The sequence below is a fragment of the Lethenteron reissneri genome, chromosome 5 (assembly GCF_015708825.2).
Source record: "Lethenteron reissneri isolate LAM-NWPU_2019-01 chromosome 5, ASM1570882v1, whole genome shotgun sequence".
NCBI lineage: Eukaryota > Metazoa > Chordata > Hyperoartia > Petromyzontiformes > Petromyzontidae > Lethenteron > Lethenteron reissneri.
In genome coordinates this window covers 7,769,080-7,787,564 of record NC_083783.1, presented here as the reverse complement: position 1 = coordinate 7,787,564, position 18,485 = coordinate 7,769,080, and the positions used below count along the sequence as shown (strand labels likewise).

Here is an 18,485-nt window from a genome sequence, read left to right as displayed (position 1 = left end):
TCTAGCTTTGAAGTAACGCTGCGACCTAGCTCGGCGCACGTGCCAGTTTATTTGTGCTGCTAATAAAAGCAACAGCAGCAATCAGATGATAACCGTACGTTGAACTTCCTTCGCACCGTACGTGGCCAACCGTGCAACAAACTGATGTGTGCTGCTGTGGGGCCTCACACAGAACCGCGATGGGCGATGAGGGTGCCGCCGGGCTGAGACGAACGTCAACACCAAGGGAGGATGGTGGAGGCATCTCCGTTGACACGACAGCCAGCGCCCACTCAGGCGGCCAACACGATTGACATCGACGCCACGTGAACACCAGCTCACGTCGATCGGTTTTCTTTTGTTTGTTTTTATTACAAAACGTTTCAAAGCCCTACGCTGAATAAAATCCACAACTCGTGTTAGCAATGTACATACACACGTATAGATAGGCAGTTGGAAGAAAACATTACACGAGAAGGAAACAAATTGACGAAACGACGAAACAAATGAACGAACAGCAACAACAGTACCACCAGAAGGCATAAAGCTCGACAGGCCACCGTGGAGAGGCAAACAACGGTGCTTTGCCGGCACGGGCGACGGCAAAACCGAGCGGCGGTTCAAGTGCGCCCCCCCACATTTATCGTGATTGTCACGCAAACAACTTGAGAGGAGTAAAAAAAAAACACAAACGCTGGGTGGGTAGGTGGTGGATGGGCAGGCAGGTGAGTGTGGGTGGGTAGGTGGGTCAACGGATGAGTAGGCGTAAGGATGGTGAGCGGACAGTGGGCGGAAATTAAAGGGATGAGAGACCGATGCGGTGAAACTGCCGCCTGGTTGGGAAACGTCTCCGGCCCATCGGCAGCAAGATGCGCGACAAGCTTTGGGAGTGAATTATCCACGCGTTGCGTGCGCAGTGCAACAAAACGCACAGACACGGTCGCCGATTGCCGGATTTGCCGGGCAGGGCGAGCCAGCCTTGGGGTCACGACGCCCTAACGAGGCAAGTCAACGCCGCTCGCGTCGAAACCCCGGATTTCACGCACGAGCGCCGTCTGAGCAGTCGCCCGCGAACGGTGGTGGCGAGCGAGTCCAGGCGGTGCTCACCCTGCTCAATACATTCCTCTTTAGCCTCGCGCCAGCACTGCCGTGCCGCGCTTCGCGTTTTGGTGAAGCTTTTCCTTCGCCGGGAAGAGCGGTAAAAAAATAAAACGACGCACATCAGCACACCACACCAGCAGCAGCAGTAGTAGCAGCGAAGCGGTGACTGGGATCTCGGGCTAGCACGACGTCCACAGACACACTTAACGCCCTGTAATGATTATGATTAACGCTTTGTGCGGGCACAGTACCATGAGAGCCAGGCGATCCCCAGTCACTTCCACTGCTCCAAGACTAGTGCACGGCTCAAAACCATCATCACACGCTGCACTCTACCCTGTAACATCGCACTTCGTCGTAAAAGTCCCATGTCCAGCGCGCAAAATAATTAAAATACAGCCAATGGATCAATGAACGAAATACTAAACTTGACAGCGCTTGTTTGTTCTTCTCATTGAATCCGATTGGCGATACTGTGTTGTCAGTTAAGGCGAGCAGATCACACAAATCTTCCATCCCAACAAAGGTAAGGCTTGTGCTGGGTTCCGGGGCAGTCCACACCACCGACCTACTCAATACTCAGCGAAGAATCTCCAAAGAACCCACAGCTTGTTCATCAGATGCTTAGGGCTCCTGGGGAGCGCACACAGTCCTACACAAACCTCCATGGCACACACAGGTTCGTTCATGCAGAAAGTGTGGCAATCACATCATTTACAAATGTACTAGCATGGAACTCGCCGAGACAAGTCCGCACCACATTCCTGGGGCTCAGCCCAGATTCACTCTGAGAACGAGTCTCACAAACCGTGCCTTTTCCCTTGGGATTTTCAAGTTCAGCCACAGTCCACAACATTCAGAGACCGGGTCCCATCCGGGCTTGTGCTTGCGAGATTGTCTTGTTGTCAGAATTCCACTTGTCATATGCCAACATCTTCCGTGTGTGCACGCCGGCAATCGAAATCGGATTAAAACTGGTTCAGGGCCACCTCCTCCCAATCGGCGACTGGTTTCACTGTGGAAATTAATCCTCAATGGAGCCAAAGCCAAAGGGACAATTCTGGAATCTGCCCCCATGCATTACCTTGCCATGGATCCTCCAGTGGTGGTGTGGGCTGGGCGCATTCATGGACACCAGCTGGTGGAGATAAATTAAAAAAGCTGCTCGTGAGAAAGCCTTTGTAGCTGCACTAAACCATTAAATAACAAACGGTCGGCTTTTTGTCGCACAATCGTTGAGGAAAAACCCCCCAAAATAAATCCCCATCGCACGTAGTTTTTAAATTAATGGGTAGGCCCGGGAGATATTTACCTGCGCCTTCCAAAATAATTTTCCAGTGAGAAAAGGACGATTACATGATTCCAGCGTTAACATCGTACCCGCTTCAAAGCGAACATTTAAATGAAAAAAATAAACATTGCCCTTAGCCCTTCAATCGATGGCTCCCATCGAACAAGCAGCCAGTCGGCACACAGTGCAGCTTGAGGAATCGAGCTGAATTAAACGTTTGTTTTAAATACGCAACCAGCCCAATGTAGCACTGGACAGCCAATGTGCTTAATTTTACATAAATTATAGAGAGCTGCTTCGACGCAACCAAGGGACGCGAGTGGAGTCGCTTAACATGTGAATATATTTGTAAAGAGTCGAACAGTCCGATATACGTTTACTCAAGCGACGTTGCAACCAACCCCACGACAGAATCCCACAATCCCTTGTTCGCCACGGCCGACCCGATGCAGCGGCGACCGTCAGTCTCCGTCCGGCTTTACCACAACTTGCTCCAACGCCAAGGAGCAAACTCGCGTAATGTTCTCACTCGGTGTCGGAGCCGCTGAGCCCCTCGTAGATTCCCATCTCGCTGAGCAACGAGTTCAGCGACTGGTCACTCGCGTTGCGGCGAAGCGGCGAGCCCCGCGGCCCGACTCTTCCGCCACCGCCGACGCCGCCGCCGCCTCCGCCAACGCCTCCGCCTCCCTCGTCGTGGCCTCCGACGGCGTCGAAGATGATCTTCTGTTGCCGGAGCGGACGCAGCGCCGGCGCTGCCCCGTCCGACCTCGCGGGGGACACCGACCGCTCGTGGACCTGCGACGCCAGCCGGCCGGGCTCCGTGGCCACGGCGTAGCGGTCGTCCGACATTGCGAGAATCTCCACGGACTTGGCCGTGCTGCGCCCACCGCACAGCTCGCCCGCGCCGCCCCCGCCGCCGCCGCCCACGCCGCCCCGTCCCCGCCGATCGTCGTCGTCGTCGTCTTCGTCGCTGCTCAGGATGTCCGTCTCGCGCACGCTGCCCCCGTCTTCTCGGCGGGGTCGCGACGATCGCGCCGCCAACTCCGGCTCCGAGCGGAACTCGATGGCGTGAGCACGCCCGACGCTGCCGCGCGTCCGGCGCCACGACGGGCCCCGGCCACCGCCGCCGGATCCTCCTCCTCCTCCTCCGCCGCCGCCGCCAGCGGCACCGACGCGGCCTCCGCTTTCGCCGATGCCGCTGGCGCTGCCGTTGAAGTCGTCGTCCGGGTCATCGCAGCAGAGGCCGTCGCTCGCGTAGCGGCTGAGACGGCGCGCATCTACGAGCGGGGAGGAGGGAGCGGAGGGGAATTGAAACTCTCTTTTCATTCTTGTTCCAAGACAAAAGGCCCATTATTGCATTTTTAATAACCACGCTCCACACATCCAGCAGATTAAGGATAAACGTGGACTTACCGTTTTTGTACGCACGCATAGAAATAATAGCAAGCGAAACAAATAAAGTATTTGGCAATGACAACCAAGTGACGAAAAAATGACCCTGCGAAGAAAAGGGACTGCAGCAAAGGAATCGAGAACACGGCGAGAAACGCATCGAGGGAATGACGACGCTGCCCTCGCTGGCATTCGAGCGCAGCAACAGGAGGAACCGACGCGTCTTCACAGACCCGACCCGCGCGATTTCACACGGCGTTGGGGGGGGGGGGAGTGGCGGGGGCAAACCTCACCTGCTCCGGCACGGAGCCGTCGCGCCTTGAGAGCGGACAGGCGCCGTCCGCCGAAGGGCAGGTAGCCCGGCGACTTGGCGGGGACGCTGGCCGCCTTGCAGAGCCGCTGGCGGGAGCCCTCGCGCAGCACCGCACGCACCACCCGCACCATGCGCTCCCTCCACTCCGCGTCGCTGCAAACGCGAGGTCGCCGCCACGTTTACGGGAGGGGTGGTGTTTCAGAATCATCAGAAGCTTTATTTAGACTGCAGGAGGAATCCGATGAGCTATGAAGCTCTTTTTCACAGATTTCCAGCAGGGGGGCGGGGCCAGCAAATTACGAACAAAACGATAGGAGCGCAAAATAAATAAATAAAATCGATAAGTACTAATTGCAGAAGTACATACATTGCTACCGATTTTTCAACACTAAATGCAAACTTGGGCAACAACAAAAACAGTCCCAGACCACAACGAGACAACGCACAGTCCCTCAATAAAATGGCACGTTTCATAAGTGCAGGGGTGGGGAATCTTCATCCTCACCGAGGGCCGAACGGGACTTTCGTACAGCAGTGAATTGAACGCGGTTGATGATGAAGTGCAAAACCAAATTGAATATGTGTTTGCTGTGTGCACTCAGCTTAAAGCGCGCGATGCAGCGACCGTCTTTGTTCGGTGGCTAGCCAAACGTCGCTTCATCTTTTAGAGCACTGGTCCTGACCTCAACCACCACATGGTGCATTAACACGAGTCCCCGGTCGGTCACGCAGTTTAACATTTCTTTGCCAATTCCTTCTGAGATGAAATCGCAGAAAACCCACACATTTGAACCGCTTCAAAAATTTCGATTTAAAGCTTTCGTGACTGCAGGGATTCATCTTCTTGGTTCTTTCGGTAAAGTCACGTAGAAGGGAAGTACGTGACTTTACCAAAAGAACCAAGAAGACGCTTCAAAAAGTTACTTTCTGCGAGGTCATCGGCGAACCAACTCGCAGCACAGCAAGCTTTAGGCAATCTAACAGCGTGTGATGATATCCCCGAGCGATCGACCAACACCTGCCTCCCTAGGCGCTGGAACGTACCTGCAGCAGACCCTGAACACGGTCTCGGGCCGGCCCTCGGTCTCAGACTTCACGTGGACGAGTTCCCATTCTGCTCCGGCCTCAGAGTCTGAGAGGCAAGAAAGCGCACGCCGTGAGAAGAGCCCACCACTCTCTCTATGCAGAATACAAAACACTCGGATTACATGTCGCGCAACGGGAGTGGTTAGCGGTCTGTGCTATGAAACCTGAATCTTAACCATTATTGTCTCAACGCTTGTTTACCCAGGAAAGCCTCGCCGAGTCTCAAAAACTCCTTTTTCAGGAGGGCCCTGCCGCCAGGTTTAGTGGGCGATGTTGCCGTGCATAATCCCAATTGAGTAATCTTCAGGTAATTTTAGAGCATTGGTTTGTTTGGCCAATAGTTACAATGCATGGTGGGCAATCGGAGAATCCAGAAGCATCCCATGCAGAACAGGGGGGGAGAACATTTATGAACTCCACGCAGAAAGACGCACGAGACGGGATTCAAACGGGGCCAAATTGATAAGAAAAAAATGTAATACTTGGAGACACAAACAAGACAAAAATAACAATTTAGAAATACGAAGACACATTTTGCCCTGACAGCTGACCCCATCGGCTTCCATACTGCAAGGTAGTTACCCAACAAGGCCACCAAAATGTTTGGAAAGCGTCGCACAACGCATGTGTATGGGCGACGTTCCCGACGTTGTTCGCTTTGTGCTGCTTTCCTTCCACGTCGGCAAACGATGCCGACGGCAACGGCGTTGGCATTAAAACTTGAAACCGGCGGCAGGAATTGCGAACCACTCGTGATTTAAGAAAACGGGCGAGACCTGTGTCAGTGCCGGTCCTGACTTGAAGAGAAGTCTGGGGAATCATGTACTTGAACTTGAACGGGTCGGGTTCCTCCTGTGAGCCAGGAACACATGAGACGGTGCGTGGCAGTGAGACACAGCTACACACAGCAGCAGCAGCAGCAAACAACAGTGACGCATCAGGACCAGGTGCACGGTGAGACACAGCAGCACGCAGCAGCGGAGTTAGCAGCAGGATTAAGCAGCCGTAGTGATGACCGAGGCCCAAATTTGAAGTGCGGGCTGAATAAACTTGATAATCTCCATTTCATATATTGTTTAATAACCACATTGGCTTTGTTAAAACACTCGACAGTCCCACTTTTTATATATTTTATTATACATCTCTCTCCAACTGGCTGTACAATGAATAACTCACTCCCCTTTATCCGTTGAGCTTTTGTGGGCTATTATTTTGTTCCCAGAAAAAACCAAATGCATCTCTTCGCTTACCTTCTTCTTGTGCTTAGAATGTTCTTTGCATATGAGGACGACCGCCTTCTTGAACACTGTACACACACATGACGGACGGAGCGAGCGTTATCACATGCCGATCTCACTCCCCTGAAATCGAATGCAGATGGTTTTTTTTTTTTTAACAGACGCGTTTACTCTGAAAACCTAGCGGTGCTGACACCGGCCAAAACCAACCACGGCTAAAGCTCGCTCAGTCGTTCAAACACATCTGGCGCTGACATTGTCAAGAGCGGTCTGTGTTTTTTTTTTGATGAAAAATTAATATCGGCTGACTAAATAAGAAGACGAAATTAGAAAGTGCTGCTGGGATACCGGTGCGGGAGAGAAGGAATCGAGGGAGGTTGAGGGTGACATTGACGGAAAGACGAGGTTGAACAAAATACGAATACGATGGATATGACGAGCGTAAAAGGCCGAGGTTAAGAATCACACGGAGGCAGACAATCTCAGCAACCACCCGTTAAAATAAAGGAACTTTTGGCTTAGCAGAAGAGGAAAGAAATGAACAAGAAACAGTTTACTGGCAAAAGCGCCGGCTGGGTGGCGGTGGGGCTAATGGGCGGCGGTGGTGGACAAAAGTCGGTGAAGCCGAGCGCCGATGGGGCCGTGATGTGGTGGGACCGGGTTGTGGTAGGGCAGATGGCGGGAGAACCGTACTGTCATGGGGCCTAGGCTGCGGTGGGGCCGGGCTACGGTGGGGGCGGCCTGCGATGGGGCCGGACGGTGGTGATTCTGGGTTCATGGCGCCAGGCTAAGGTTGGGCTGGACAGAGGTGGCATTGTGCATGGGGTGCAGGAGTGGTGTGTGACCGGATCTCACCAAACAAGTGCGCCTCCGGCCACTTCTTGCTCCTGCTCACGGCGGCCGGGTGAGGGTTGAGCCAGAGCACGGGGGCATTCATGACCAGGTCGCCCATGGACAACTCCGTTACCTGCGCGGCACCGCGCAACAGAGCAACAAAGCTCACCAACGTGGAGTGCATACACAGTGCACAACATACATACGTTTATAGAGCACACACACAGTACAGAGCACACACAAACACACAGCGCATACACAGCGTGCACACACACATACATATGTCAACCAACACAAACGCATACTACACAGCACACGTACACACCAAAGCGGGAACATAAGTTACATTTAAGCCTAATAATTTATCTAACCACTGCTGGATGAAGGCCTCCCCACGCCATGTCAGTAATGGAGGTTGTACGCCTATGCTTCTGAATGAATTTCAATATTTAACTTTACGTGAGTCACATAAATTGCGTACCGTACATTTCATGTGGAGCTAATGTATTGCTGCCATCGTTGCAGGAGCCTCTAAGCAAATCTCAAACGTTTGTGTCGGTAAAATTAATTCATTACAATGATTACACACAGCACCCAGGGTGGTGGAGGGTGGACGACACACACAGTGGCATTTTAATCACGCGATCCGACCCAAAAATGTCAATTCCAAATCAATAACATCGGTAGGAAAAGCCTACGTTTTAAACATCACAAAAAACCCAAATTTTCACTTTGTAAACTATAATTTGTAACCCTCAAATGTGAATGATAAAATGCAATTCCTCAATATAAGGACAACATTTTTATTTCAGCAAATTCCCAGTGTTTAAGGTCCTCTCGTTTGGTCCTTGCTTTCCACTCCTCTGTTTCTGCACCAATTCCATACCCACGCCACACACGCTCCCCCCCCCCCCCCCCCCCCGTCGTCCTCTTATCGCAACCATTCCCGAGGTCTCCCTCTCTTGCCCTTCTCTACCATTCAACTCGACATTTTGCTTTCTCTTACAAACGTAACCTGCATTTATTCTCTCCCTATGTCTAAACAAATCTCAGAAGACCACTGTCCTCCATTTTCTCATTCGTCACATGATATCGTGTTTTTTTTTATTTCTCTAAAGTAAAATATATCAGCACTAAAATACAACCAGCTGCTTTTAGTTTTTAAGACGCTTGTAACGCGAGCCTGTCTTCAGGTGCAGCCCTGGGTGACACTGAAGGCGCCAATGAAATGTAATATGATCAGACAACATTGGGTGTAAATATCAGAGCCTTTTGCTTACGTATTTCTGAGTAAACAAAGGCGAGCAATTTCACCAACTCATATGCGGTATTTCGTAACACTAGATCTGTAATGTTCATGCTAAACAGGCAATTTGCCTTGTTAAAAGCATCGCTTTAATTTGAGCAAATTATTCAAACAACATACGCACACTGCACTGCGGTTTGCCATGTACTTTGTATACACAGTTGAAGAGTAGATTATACAATTGAAGAACCAAAAAAATATATCAAGCGGACCAACACGCAATAACCGCCACATTTTCCACTTCAAATGGATGATGACGATGATGATGTTGGCCTTCACCGAGTCTGGCCTTCATTAAAATAAACGAATTTAACCTCCCACACAGCGTGAACGCTGAGCAGTCAACTGCTACATTTCCTCGCCAACGCACCGAATGAAAAAGCCGCTGGTTTTATCGGGCATTGTCCAACGTGTCGCATTTAACCCGATGCCAGAACACGACAACGGTCCCCTCCTTTAAAAACGCAGAAATCCAATCTGTGTTGGTGAAATGAAGGGAGTTAGCCCCCCCCCACCCCACCCCTGTACCGGTTCGTTGTGGATAACCATGGCCGGGAAAAAAAGACAAGGTCACTGGGTTTATAGTGGTGTGCATGAACCACTAAGCTACCACTCCGCTCCACATAATGAAGTATATTATTCTCAATGGGCGCTCCCTTGTTTTAATAAAACATTTAATACCACAGAGATAAGTACGTGCGCACACATTGATTATATATATATTTTAAAATTCTCCATGGAAATGCGCTAACCACTGCGCCACCGCTCCCCGCGAAACCGTACCGCGCCAAAAAAAAAGTTGTGCTCCCATCCAACGCAGCACAGAGAGAGACACCTGCGGGACCATTAGGCTTTCAGGGCAGGACGACCGCCGCACTTCATCACGTCATTAGCAAACGCAATCAGTGGCTGGCACCCGCGGGAGACAGCCGAGCGGGCGGGCGAACGAGCAGGCGAGCAGGTGAGTGAGCGAGCGAGCGGGCGGGCGAGTGAACAAGCAGGCGAGCGGGTGAGCGAGCGAGCGAGTGAATGATAGAGCGCGGGCAGCAGCAGCAGCGACGCACCTCCTTGTGGGCTCCTGTCTGCTCTACGACAAGCTGGTCGAAGACTGCGCCGTACTCCTCGTACACCTTCTGCATCTCGTTGATGTGGCTCGCCACCTTGTTCATCGCTCGCAGCGCCTCTGCGCGGCAAAGACAAAGGATCCGCCCACGTCGCCTTAATGGGTTGTTGCGGAGAGGTGCTGTTAGCGGGCGTCTACGAAGGGCAGCATGGAACACCAGGGGGTTGCGCGTGCCCAGCACCGCACCCGGTTGCCTCTGTCTACCCAGCGGTGATGTTTAATGGACTGCAACAAGTACTCATTTAGGGCTGAGTCAACCTAGGGTAAGCCTAGGACCAATTCAAATTTCACTCGCCACTGATATTACACATGGCTACTCTTCCGTTAATTAAGCACGACTCACTGCGGTGAGAGCGCGTGGCTTGTGATCGGAACTTTTTAGGTTCAAATCCCAGTCGGAGATCGACTAAGCCCCATCATCCCACTGGAGGACAAGAAAATGAGTTCCACTTATTGAGAAGTCAATGGATGCGCAACGGATTAACTTTCCCTCGCCGCAGGAATATCGAATTTCCACCACGGCCTCGTAGCTGCACAATGGGGTTTAAATAATTTGAGTGGGCGAGGCTGTTTAAAGGCTGTGTGCCTGCGGTGCATATAAATTTTACTCCTGCAGCGATATTAATTTCCGAAGAACTCTTAAAATCATAGCAAAGCCTCCACAGTGTGGTTATGGTGCGGGTGTATGCATTTAGGGACCTCGTCACAACAGGCTGTACAGCCACCATTCATCAACGTCATGAAGAACTAAGCAGCATATTCACTTATCGGTGCACTTTGCGAGCAACACTCATTCTCCAGAGATATTCACTGCTGTGATTCAAGTGTCGTGATTCAATTCAAGAACCAATGCTTTAGTCTCGTCTTCATTGTCTCGTTTGTAATATTGCTTCTTTATTTACCTCTGTATTAGCTTGTTTGCACATTAGACTAGAAGCACGTTGGCATACCATTCGTATATAATTTGGATAAACGACAACTAACTAATTCTCATGCACTACTGGATACATTTTTTGTGAGAACATCATTCGGATTTAATTCACCTCATAACAGAACTCGTGCCACCCTTCTCACGGCGAAAAACACTGACAGAGGAAACAAAAACTACGAAGTGAACAAAAATTGCAACAGCACATGGCTTGCTGAGACATAGCGATACAGATCAGCGAAAAGATCGCGAGATTAACGAGAGACAGAAAGAGCTGAGGGACACAGAGACAAGGGGTCACGTGTACACGGTTCACGTGACTTCAGGCGGCTCCAATAGCCACACGTTACACGCTTATTATGCGGCTCGCCGGAAAATTGTGGCAACGCACGTCAACGGTAATTGACGGAACGAAAGTGGGGGTGCCTACACCGACAAAGGGTAAACAGCGTACAGAAACCCAGGAAAAATCACAGCCGGAATATAATTATCGGTGCACTTTTCTGCAAGGGGCTGTCTCCGGCTTTCATTTGCCGCTGCTCTTTGAGCTGCAGGTGGGTGACGGCGTCTCAACGGCACGCGGCCGCTACGGCAATACCACGGTTGTACCCTTGTGGAATAAGGTCCACGAAAATCGTATCACCGATTTTGCTCAAATATGGTCACGTCATAATTAATTTTTATTTAAAGCTTTTGTAACTGTAGGGATTCATATTCATGGTTCTTTCGGTAAAGTAACGTAGAAGGGAAATAATAAAATGATAAAAATATTTTTAAAAAATTCTCACGACGTTTCGACTGCAACACAAGCAATCATCATCAGGTGTGAAATCCACAGCAAGAAAATTTGAAAAAATTAAAATTATTGCTGTGTTTTTCACACCTGATTATGATTGCTTGTGTTGCAGTCAAAACGTCGTGAGAAATGTTATTGTTTTATATATTTATTATTTTATTATTTCCCTTCGACGTGACTTTACCAAAAGAACCATGAAGTCGTAATGAATGTTAAAAAAAATTTACATTCTATTTCTTGACCATGTGCCTGTGAAATAACAAACAAAATAATACAATGTCTCAATATTACCTTTTACCCATTAAATTATTGCTTTAACATATTTGATGGAATGCTAGGACATCATCATTGCTGTATTCCATTATTTATTGCTTAACAGATTAAAAGGCTTGTGGCAGGCTCATGTTGAGTGATCTGAAGTTCACAAGCTTTGCAGAAGTCTTTATTTTTACTGGAATCAAAACGAATCATTTGGACATATGGTAATTGTGCCAATCTTACAGTGAATGCTATCACAGTGGGGGGGGATCATTGCTGTGTGGTTTCACCCAATTAGGCAATTTGCCACTACCTTTTTCACTTGGAGAATGCGAACCACGATGCCGACAAACATGGCCTACTTTTTTTTTTAATAACATCACAGGATCTTTTAACGTCCACTCTGTATTTATGTGTACGGATGTGGAACTTCTCTCGCACCATACGTAGCCAACCGTGCTAATCGGAGGGTGCGGGGGGAAGGACAACAAACTAAACACCAAAAGCAGCTTCGAAGAAATGAGTTTTCAATTTGGAAAAGCAGATGGCACCTATTTTTAAATCCTTTATATTAAGTTCGCTTGCTTGCGTGCTTGCTTGCTTGCTTACAACCGTGCAAATCTTTCGGTCGTTTTTTTAACCCACTTCCCGTGATCCAATCGAGCTGGCATTTTGCACACAGACTCGTTGTGCGTGACAATGTATTTTCGTGAAAAAAAATTCCAAAATGTTACACTTTTTAGGAAAAAATAAATTATATTTAATTACCAATTGCTTAATGGTGGCAGGCAATCATCTGACCCATAGGTGGCAGCCATCTCAAGGCAGAAGACGAGAGGACTCTAGCCGCCACGCATATAAAGGATTTATAGTGAAAAACTTTGTTTTTACGGGTTAATTAATTACACGCTTTCATTTAACTCACTCTATCTGTTGTCGTATCCTCAAATCTTGTAACTCAATTTTAACCCACTTCCCAATGTGGTATCGACTGCAAACGTCGTATACTTATGTCTTACTGATGACAATACTATATTCTATCATTAAAAATACATTTTTTAAACCATCTTTTTTTATATGCTATGTTTCGCCTTGGGTCTAATTGTCCACGCTCAACTCACGTTGGCTGTAAATTACCACGGTCCCTGACGTTATGGCAAGCCTCGGGGCCACTTCCTGGAGACGTGGAGTTCTGCCATTACTCGTACGGTACATTTCATTAAAGCGTGTTTAAAAAAAAAGTATTTTTAAATATACTTATCACGCCGCAGTATTAACCAGGGCGGCCAATGGGATCAACCCGCGAGCCTCTGAAATCACCGCCCCCCCCCCCAGCAGCTCACCAAACACGAGTCGCAAAAAAAAGTGACTTTGCGATAATCGTCAAGGCGCACGACGCGGGCGATCGCGCTCGAGTACCCGTGAGGTGGTAGTTCTCCTCGCTGTCAGCGTCCGTGAGCGAGACGAGTTCGCGCAGCAGCAAGGGGTACTTGAGCACGCGCTGGATGGGCTTGATGAGGTACGACTCCAGCGTGGACGAGTGTTGCCGGCGAGGGTTGCGCTCGTCGAGGAAGGCGCCGAACGCCGGGTCCCGCTTGGCTGCGCGGCGTGACGTGGATCAAAAACGGCGAAGAAAAAGCAAACACGCGATCAGCACGGTTGGCTACGCGCGGTGCGAAAGAAGTTCAACGCGCATACATGCATGCATGATCTTACGATATTCGCACTCGTAGTTTGAAGATTCACCGCTGCTAATGCGATTGCTTGGCCACAATTCAGGTCTGGGAGTCGATTCCGTAAAATGTCCTTGATCCCGTTCGTCGTGCCTCGTTTGTAATCTATCCGTATCGTCTGTTCCGCCTCGTTGGTCCCCATTAGCCTCATGTCAACATTCACAGAGCGGTTTGATGAATTGTCACCATTTGGGATGGAGAATAAACTCAAGAAACAACACCGCCGTGTCTTGGTTTCTTTCCGTTTTTAGCATTTGGCTCGTTTGTACCGCTATGTCGGCTCTATTGGCTCGAATTTAACAGTAATGATATTATGTTTTGTGCGATCCGTTTGCATCGTCTTTAATGCAAATTGCATCTCACAATCGCTGAGGAAGCCACAGGCAAGCAGGAAAGGCAGCCATGCGGTAAACTGGCACTACCACCAATTTCCCAAGCTGTTTAAAGCCAATTCGTGAGTGTTTAAACATGTAGCATGAGCATTTGCAGAGATTATAAACAATCGTTTCTTGTAAGCACGATTGAACTCATATTGTCAGAAGTGCACCAAACGTTTTAATTCAACGGATCAATGCTTTATTAAATGCCTAAAGCACGCGTCAACTTAATAAATAAATAAATCTCGTAGATAGAAAAATGATAATAAAAATCACGACGTTTCGATCGCAACACAAGCAATCGTCCTCAGGTGAAAAAATACATACAAATATGAAATATCGGTAAGTTTTGTGTATATACAGTAGGTGCAGTTTGCATAACATGACTTATTTTTGTTTCTTACATGATTTAAGTTACGAATCAATCTTCAATTGGTACAGCACCTTTCACAATGAATTGTTACATGCCGCCCAACAAATACAATGATCAATTAAAATGCAGTACAATGCAGGGTACACACATGACAATGTGAACGATATATTTACTTTACAAACTACTGCAACAGTTGGTGCCTCCCGTATGGAAACGAAGAATTTAGCACGTACGTTAAATCAGATTTTTCTAAGTGGTCAATGACACATTCCTCCGGACATGTACATGAGAACATCATTCAAGGGCCCACCACTCAGGGAACTTAGCTAATGCTTAATATTTTACACACGCATTACGTTGATATATACTTTTAGACGTAGGCTCCCCGGGGGAATCGTGCCCCCCACCCACGTGACCTCCTCAGTGACTGATTAACCAAGCCTACTGTGGTGGGGGGGAGGTGGGGGGCGATCACGAACAGAGAAAGCCAATACCACGAGTAACAAAAGGAGCTAAGAAATATCCAACTTTCCCAATCTATTGTTAATGTGTTCTTTTAAGAAAATAGAACAGTCTTCTTGGTTCTTTCGGTAAAGTCACGAAGAAGGGAAGTAATAAAATAATAAAAATAAAACATAATAAAATAATTCACACGACGTTTCGGCCACAACGCAAGCAGCCGTCCTCAGGTGAAGACCAGGTCTGTCGGGGAGACAGCATCTGTTTTATTTTTATTATTTTATTACTTCCCTTCTATGCGACTTTACCGAAAGAACCAAGAAGATGAATCCCTGCAGTCACGAAAGCTTTAAATCGAAAAATAGAACAGACCATGATCCGGGCCAACGCCACGTAACTAACCGGTTGATCCGTACCAATTGCATGCCAGTTATCCCCCCCCTCCCCCAGTCCCTCTCACCATTCTTTTCTGAAAGGCATCTTGGAGGGGATGGTGGACGGGACACGGGAGCCCGTGGGTGACCACCGTATGAACAACCCAGAAATAGGCTCCTCTTCCGAGCATGAGAGCAAATGTGAGGTTTGTGAGTACGAACTAAACCCAATTCGCATAAACACGTGCTAATACACCAAAAAACAATCTCTGTACATTAACAAGAATTGTTAGGCCGTGTTAATTTACAGCTCGTCAGCAGCCCCTTGTGCTGGATGAAAGGTCACTGGTGTTGTTTGGTTGCAAGAACTGAGCATGTTTGTGTGGGCTGTTACCGCCGGACCAGGAATCGAACTCGGGTAAACCAAGCTCACGCTCCAGTCTCGAGCTCACACTCCAGTGTTGGGTTTTCCCCAAGGTAGATTCGGCCCGAAGTGAAAGCCTGGTACAGTTCGTACAATATCGTACTAGGGAAACAAAGAGGGCTTCGGTGTGGAGCTGGTCACCTCACCCCCCCTCTCGTGTATCCTGCCATCCTTAATAGGTATGCACGGACACACACACACACACGCAAGCGCTCACTCACACAGATAGATTAACCTCGACTCTACTTGATTAGCCCAGAGTACCAGATTGGGCTTTTAAGAGCGCATCTATCAGGCATGGCCACAGCACTGAATTAAAGATCAATAGCCTTCATATAGCGACTATTAGGTGCGCCAGACACACGGGCATGTGCTCAGCTGTTCTCGCTGACCTTTCCTCCACTCCCTTCAAGCAGAGCGCACACACAAAGACAAAGTTCCCCCTTATAGCCTTAACAGGCTTTTGGGGCAAGTGCTGTTAGCGAGCACCTACCAAGGCCGGCATGGCACGCGAGGGGGTGGGTGGCCAGCAGCACGCCCGGCCGCCTTTGACTCCCCAGTGGTGATGTATACACATCACACTAGGTACTCATTTGAGGCTGAGTCGACCTAGAGAAGGCCCAGGACCATTTAAGATAATCTTCACTAGTATTGGCCCGTGAGCTGGAATCAAACTCTGGCCATTGGGTTCCCGGCGCAACGCGCTAACTGCTGAACTACCACTCCCCAAATACACACGTGTACACACACTGACGCACACACGCACGAGCGCGCGCATGCAGAGCCACCGTACACACACAGACCCGCCGAATAAACGACGGTGCAGGGATGGGCAGTGTGATTTTGGATCTCAATTCAATTCTCAGCTGTTGCGATGGGTACAGCATACAGGTGACATTTTTACCGGTAAAAAAAACGATTATGCTGAGGTGGTGGTAAAAGTGTCTCGAACATTGCGCTATGAACCCGGCAACCTGTGCGCTCGGTCCTGGGTCCTCAGCTTCCCCAACCTGTACTGACCAGTGCGGTGAAGTATGGGCAAATAAACAGCCATGATCGACACAGCGTGGGGAATGCCTTGATCATGCAGTGAACTGACAAACCGGCCTAATTATTTTTGTTTCAACACACGAGGTGCGTCATTATTTCGGCACTCGATGCCGTGTGCACTGGTACAGTTTTCTGGAGCACAGTTAAAGCCAGCCGTGTGACGACGCATCGATTTGTAGTTTAATAGAGTCCCCGACACTCACGATTGCTTGCCTCTAATCGTGCGCACGAGAAGCTATCGGTTTTGCTTTGCTGATGTGGATTGTAATTAGATCACGTGGTCCCTGTAGCCAAGTGAAGCACGACAAGTCAGTGCTCCACGGTGAAAATAAAAAAGAGGTGAATTCTCGAGTCCAACCGTGACACTTCATCAAACCACATGGCGTCAGGTTAGGATCGTTACAGCCCACGTTAAAACCCTGTTCCCGGCACAGCCATAAATAGCGAAAACGCAATTTGCTGTAAAATTACCTCGTCCCGTTTTTGGCTTCAGTTTAGCCCGTCTTATTGATCATGGAGCCACAGAGTCGCTGCCTTTCCCTCGTTAAAATCAATTAGAGGAGATGAGCGTGATCCAACAAGCTGGCTGCAGTCCATTAAAATGATCCGACCTGCTGTGTTGCTGCCAAAACGGATTTCCCTCCCGCCCCCCCCCCCCCCCCACCTTTTGCGTTGGGTCCCAAGTGTAAGACTGCGCTATTATGAAAAATGCAAGCGATTTTTTTTTTAATGCCGCTCAAGGTTCTATTTTCATTGAGGCCAAAGCTGTCCGAGGCAAGGGGCTGATGTGAAAATAAACAGGGGTAGCATGAGCACAACTGGCAGTAAATTAAGTTGAGCGGTCATAATGACGGGCCGGGTGTGGCAGCGTCATGGACAGATGGGTTGTGGCCGACGGTGCCTGCTGTTAACTCGGCATCGCGTCCCCATTGCTCTAAGGTCGCTTCGGCAAAACGTCACCGACGGTCTGCCCTGCATGTGGAACTGCCCTGAGAAGCCGCTTTTTAAACAACGAACAGCCCCAACCCGAGCCCTAACCACAAACCCTACCCGACCGCTTTCTCCCAAACATAGTTTTTGCACACCTTGCATAACACAATTCCGATTCAATTTCGTTCCCATATTTAAGACCTAGTAAGAGCCTCGGGCTACAAATGCGATGGATGCCTTCACGAACCCACCAGTGACCGGCATGCCGAAGCATGGTCAAGTAACTGCCATGACCCCAAGAGTGGTCCTAGTCCAGCAATGGATTGAGAAAGGACTCTACATGTCCGTGGCAATCCTATGAGCACGACCAGCATATAATTGAGGAAAGAGTGAAATAAAATTAAACAAACGGTGCTGGTGGGTGCAGTCATGTGTCGTGCTCTTTACCCGTCTCGAGCAGCTTCTGTGCCTTGGGGTGGCTGGCGCAGTAGGCGCTGTACAGCTTGAAGTGATCCGAGTAGTAGAGGAACGATCCTCCGAGCGAGAAGAGGACGCGCTGCGGAGAGACGCGGCGATGGCCGTAAACAATCGGCGCTCTGTGCGGCAGAGAGCCTCAGACAACTATTGAATATTAAATATTCATTTCAACTGGCTGCGTGCGTGCGTGCTTGCATTAGGGGCACTTTGAAAGGATCGCTGCATCAACTCATTAATGTCGTTTGACAACGTTACAGACGCGCGAAGCTTCCTACCCCACGACGCGCCGCCCGCGGCTCATCACAGCGACGCGAGGCGCCAACTTCTTGCGAGCCCGCGTTCATTATTCAGCCGCAGCTCGAGCGGCGGAGACCTCTCCCGGTGCCCGAATACCGACAGTTAACGGGTGCCTCCTTGCGCGTGGGTGGCCAGCCGACTGAGTGACGGTCGGGCCAACAAATGCCAGGCGATAACGGTCACGGTGACGGCGATACGCGCCGTTTCTCGAATCGCCGCCCCCGTGTGCGCGCGTGTGTGCGTGCTGTCCAGCGTTAATTTTGCGCGATTTGTAAAAAAAAATAAGTTGAGTAAAAAATGGCTGTGTTTACAAAAAAACAGCAAGCTTGATGGTGATGATGACTAC

The 18,485-nt window shown here is 49.4% G+C and overlaps 1 protein-coding gene across 4 annotated transcripts in view; it reads right to left on the bottom strand.

Annotated features, from left to right (window-relative positions):
- Positions 1–330: 330 nt before the first annotated feature.
- The window catches only part of LOC133352006 (rho guanine nucleotide exchange factor TIAM1-like), a 150,458-nt gene continuing 132,303 nt past the window's right edge, over positions 331–18,485 (bottom strand). For all 4 annotated transcript variants that reach the window (XM_061567711.1, XM_061567702.1, XM_061567691.1 and 1 more), the window contains 9 exons: positions 17,813–17,921; positions 13,065–13,244; positions 9,605–9,723; positions 7,256–7,367; positions 6,413–6,468; positions 5,939–6,014; positions 5,121–5,208; positions 4,057–4,229; positions 331–3,648 (listed from right to left, as the gene is read on the bottom strand). In XM_061567711.1, coding sequence (XP_061423695.1) covers positions 2,897–3,648; positions 4,057–4,229; positions 5,121–5,208; positions 5,939–6,014; positions 6,413–6,468; positions 7,256–7,367; positions 9,605–9,723; positions 13,065–13,244; positions 17,813–17,921 — 1,665 coding nt within the window. In that variant the 3' untranslated portion in view covers positions 331–2,896. The remainder of the gene's footprint in view (positions 3,649–4,056; positions 4,230–5,120; positions 5,209–5,938; positions 6,015–6,412; positions 6,469–7,255; positions 7,368–9,604; positions 9,724–13,064; positions 13,245–17,812; positions 17,922–18,485) is intronic.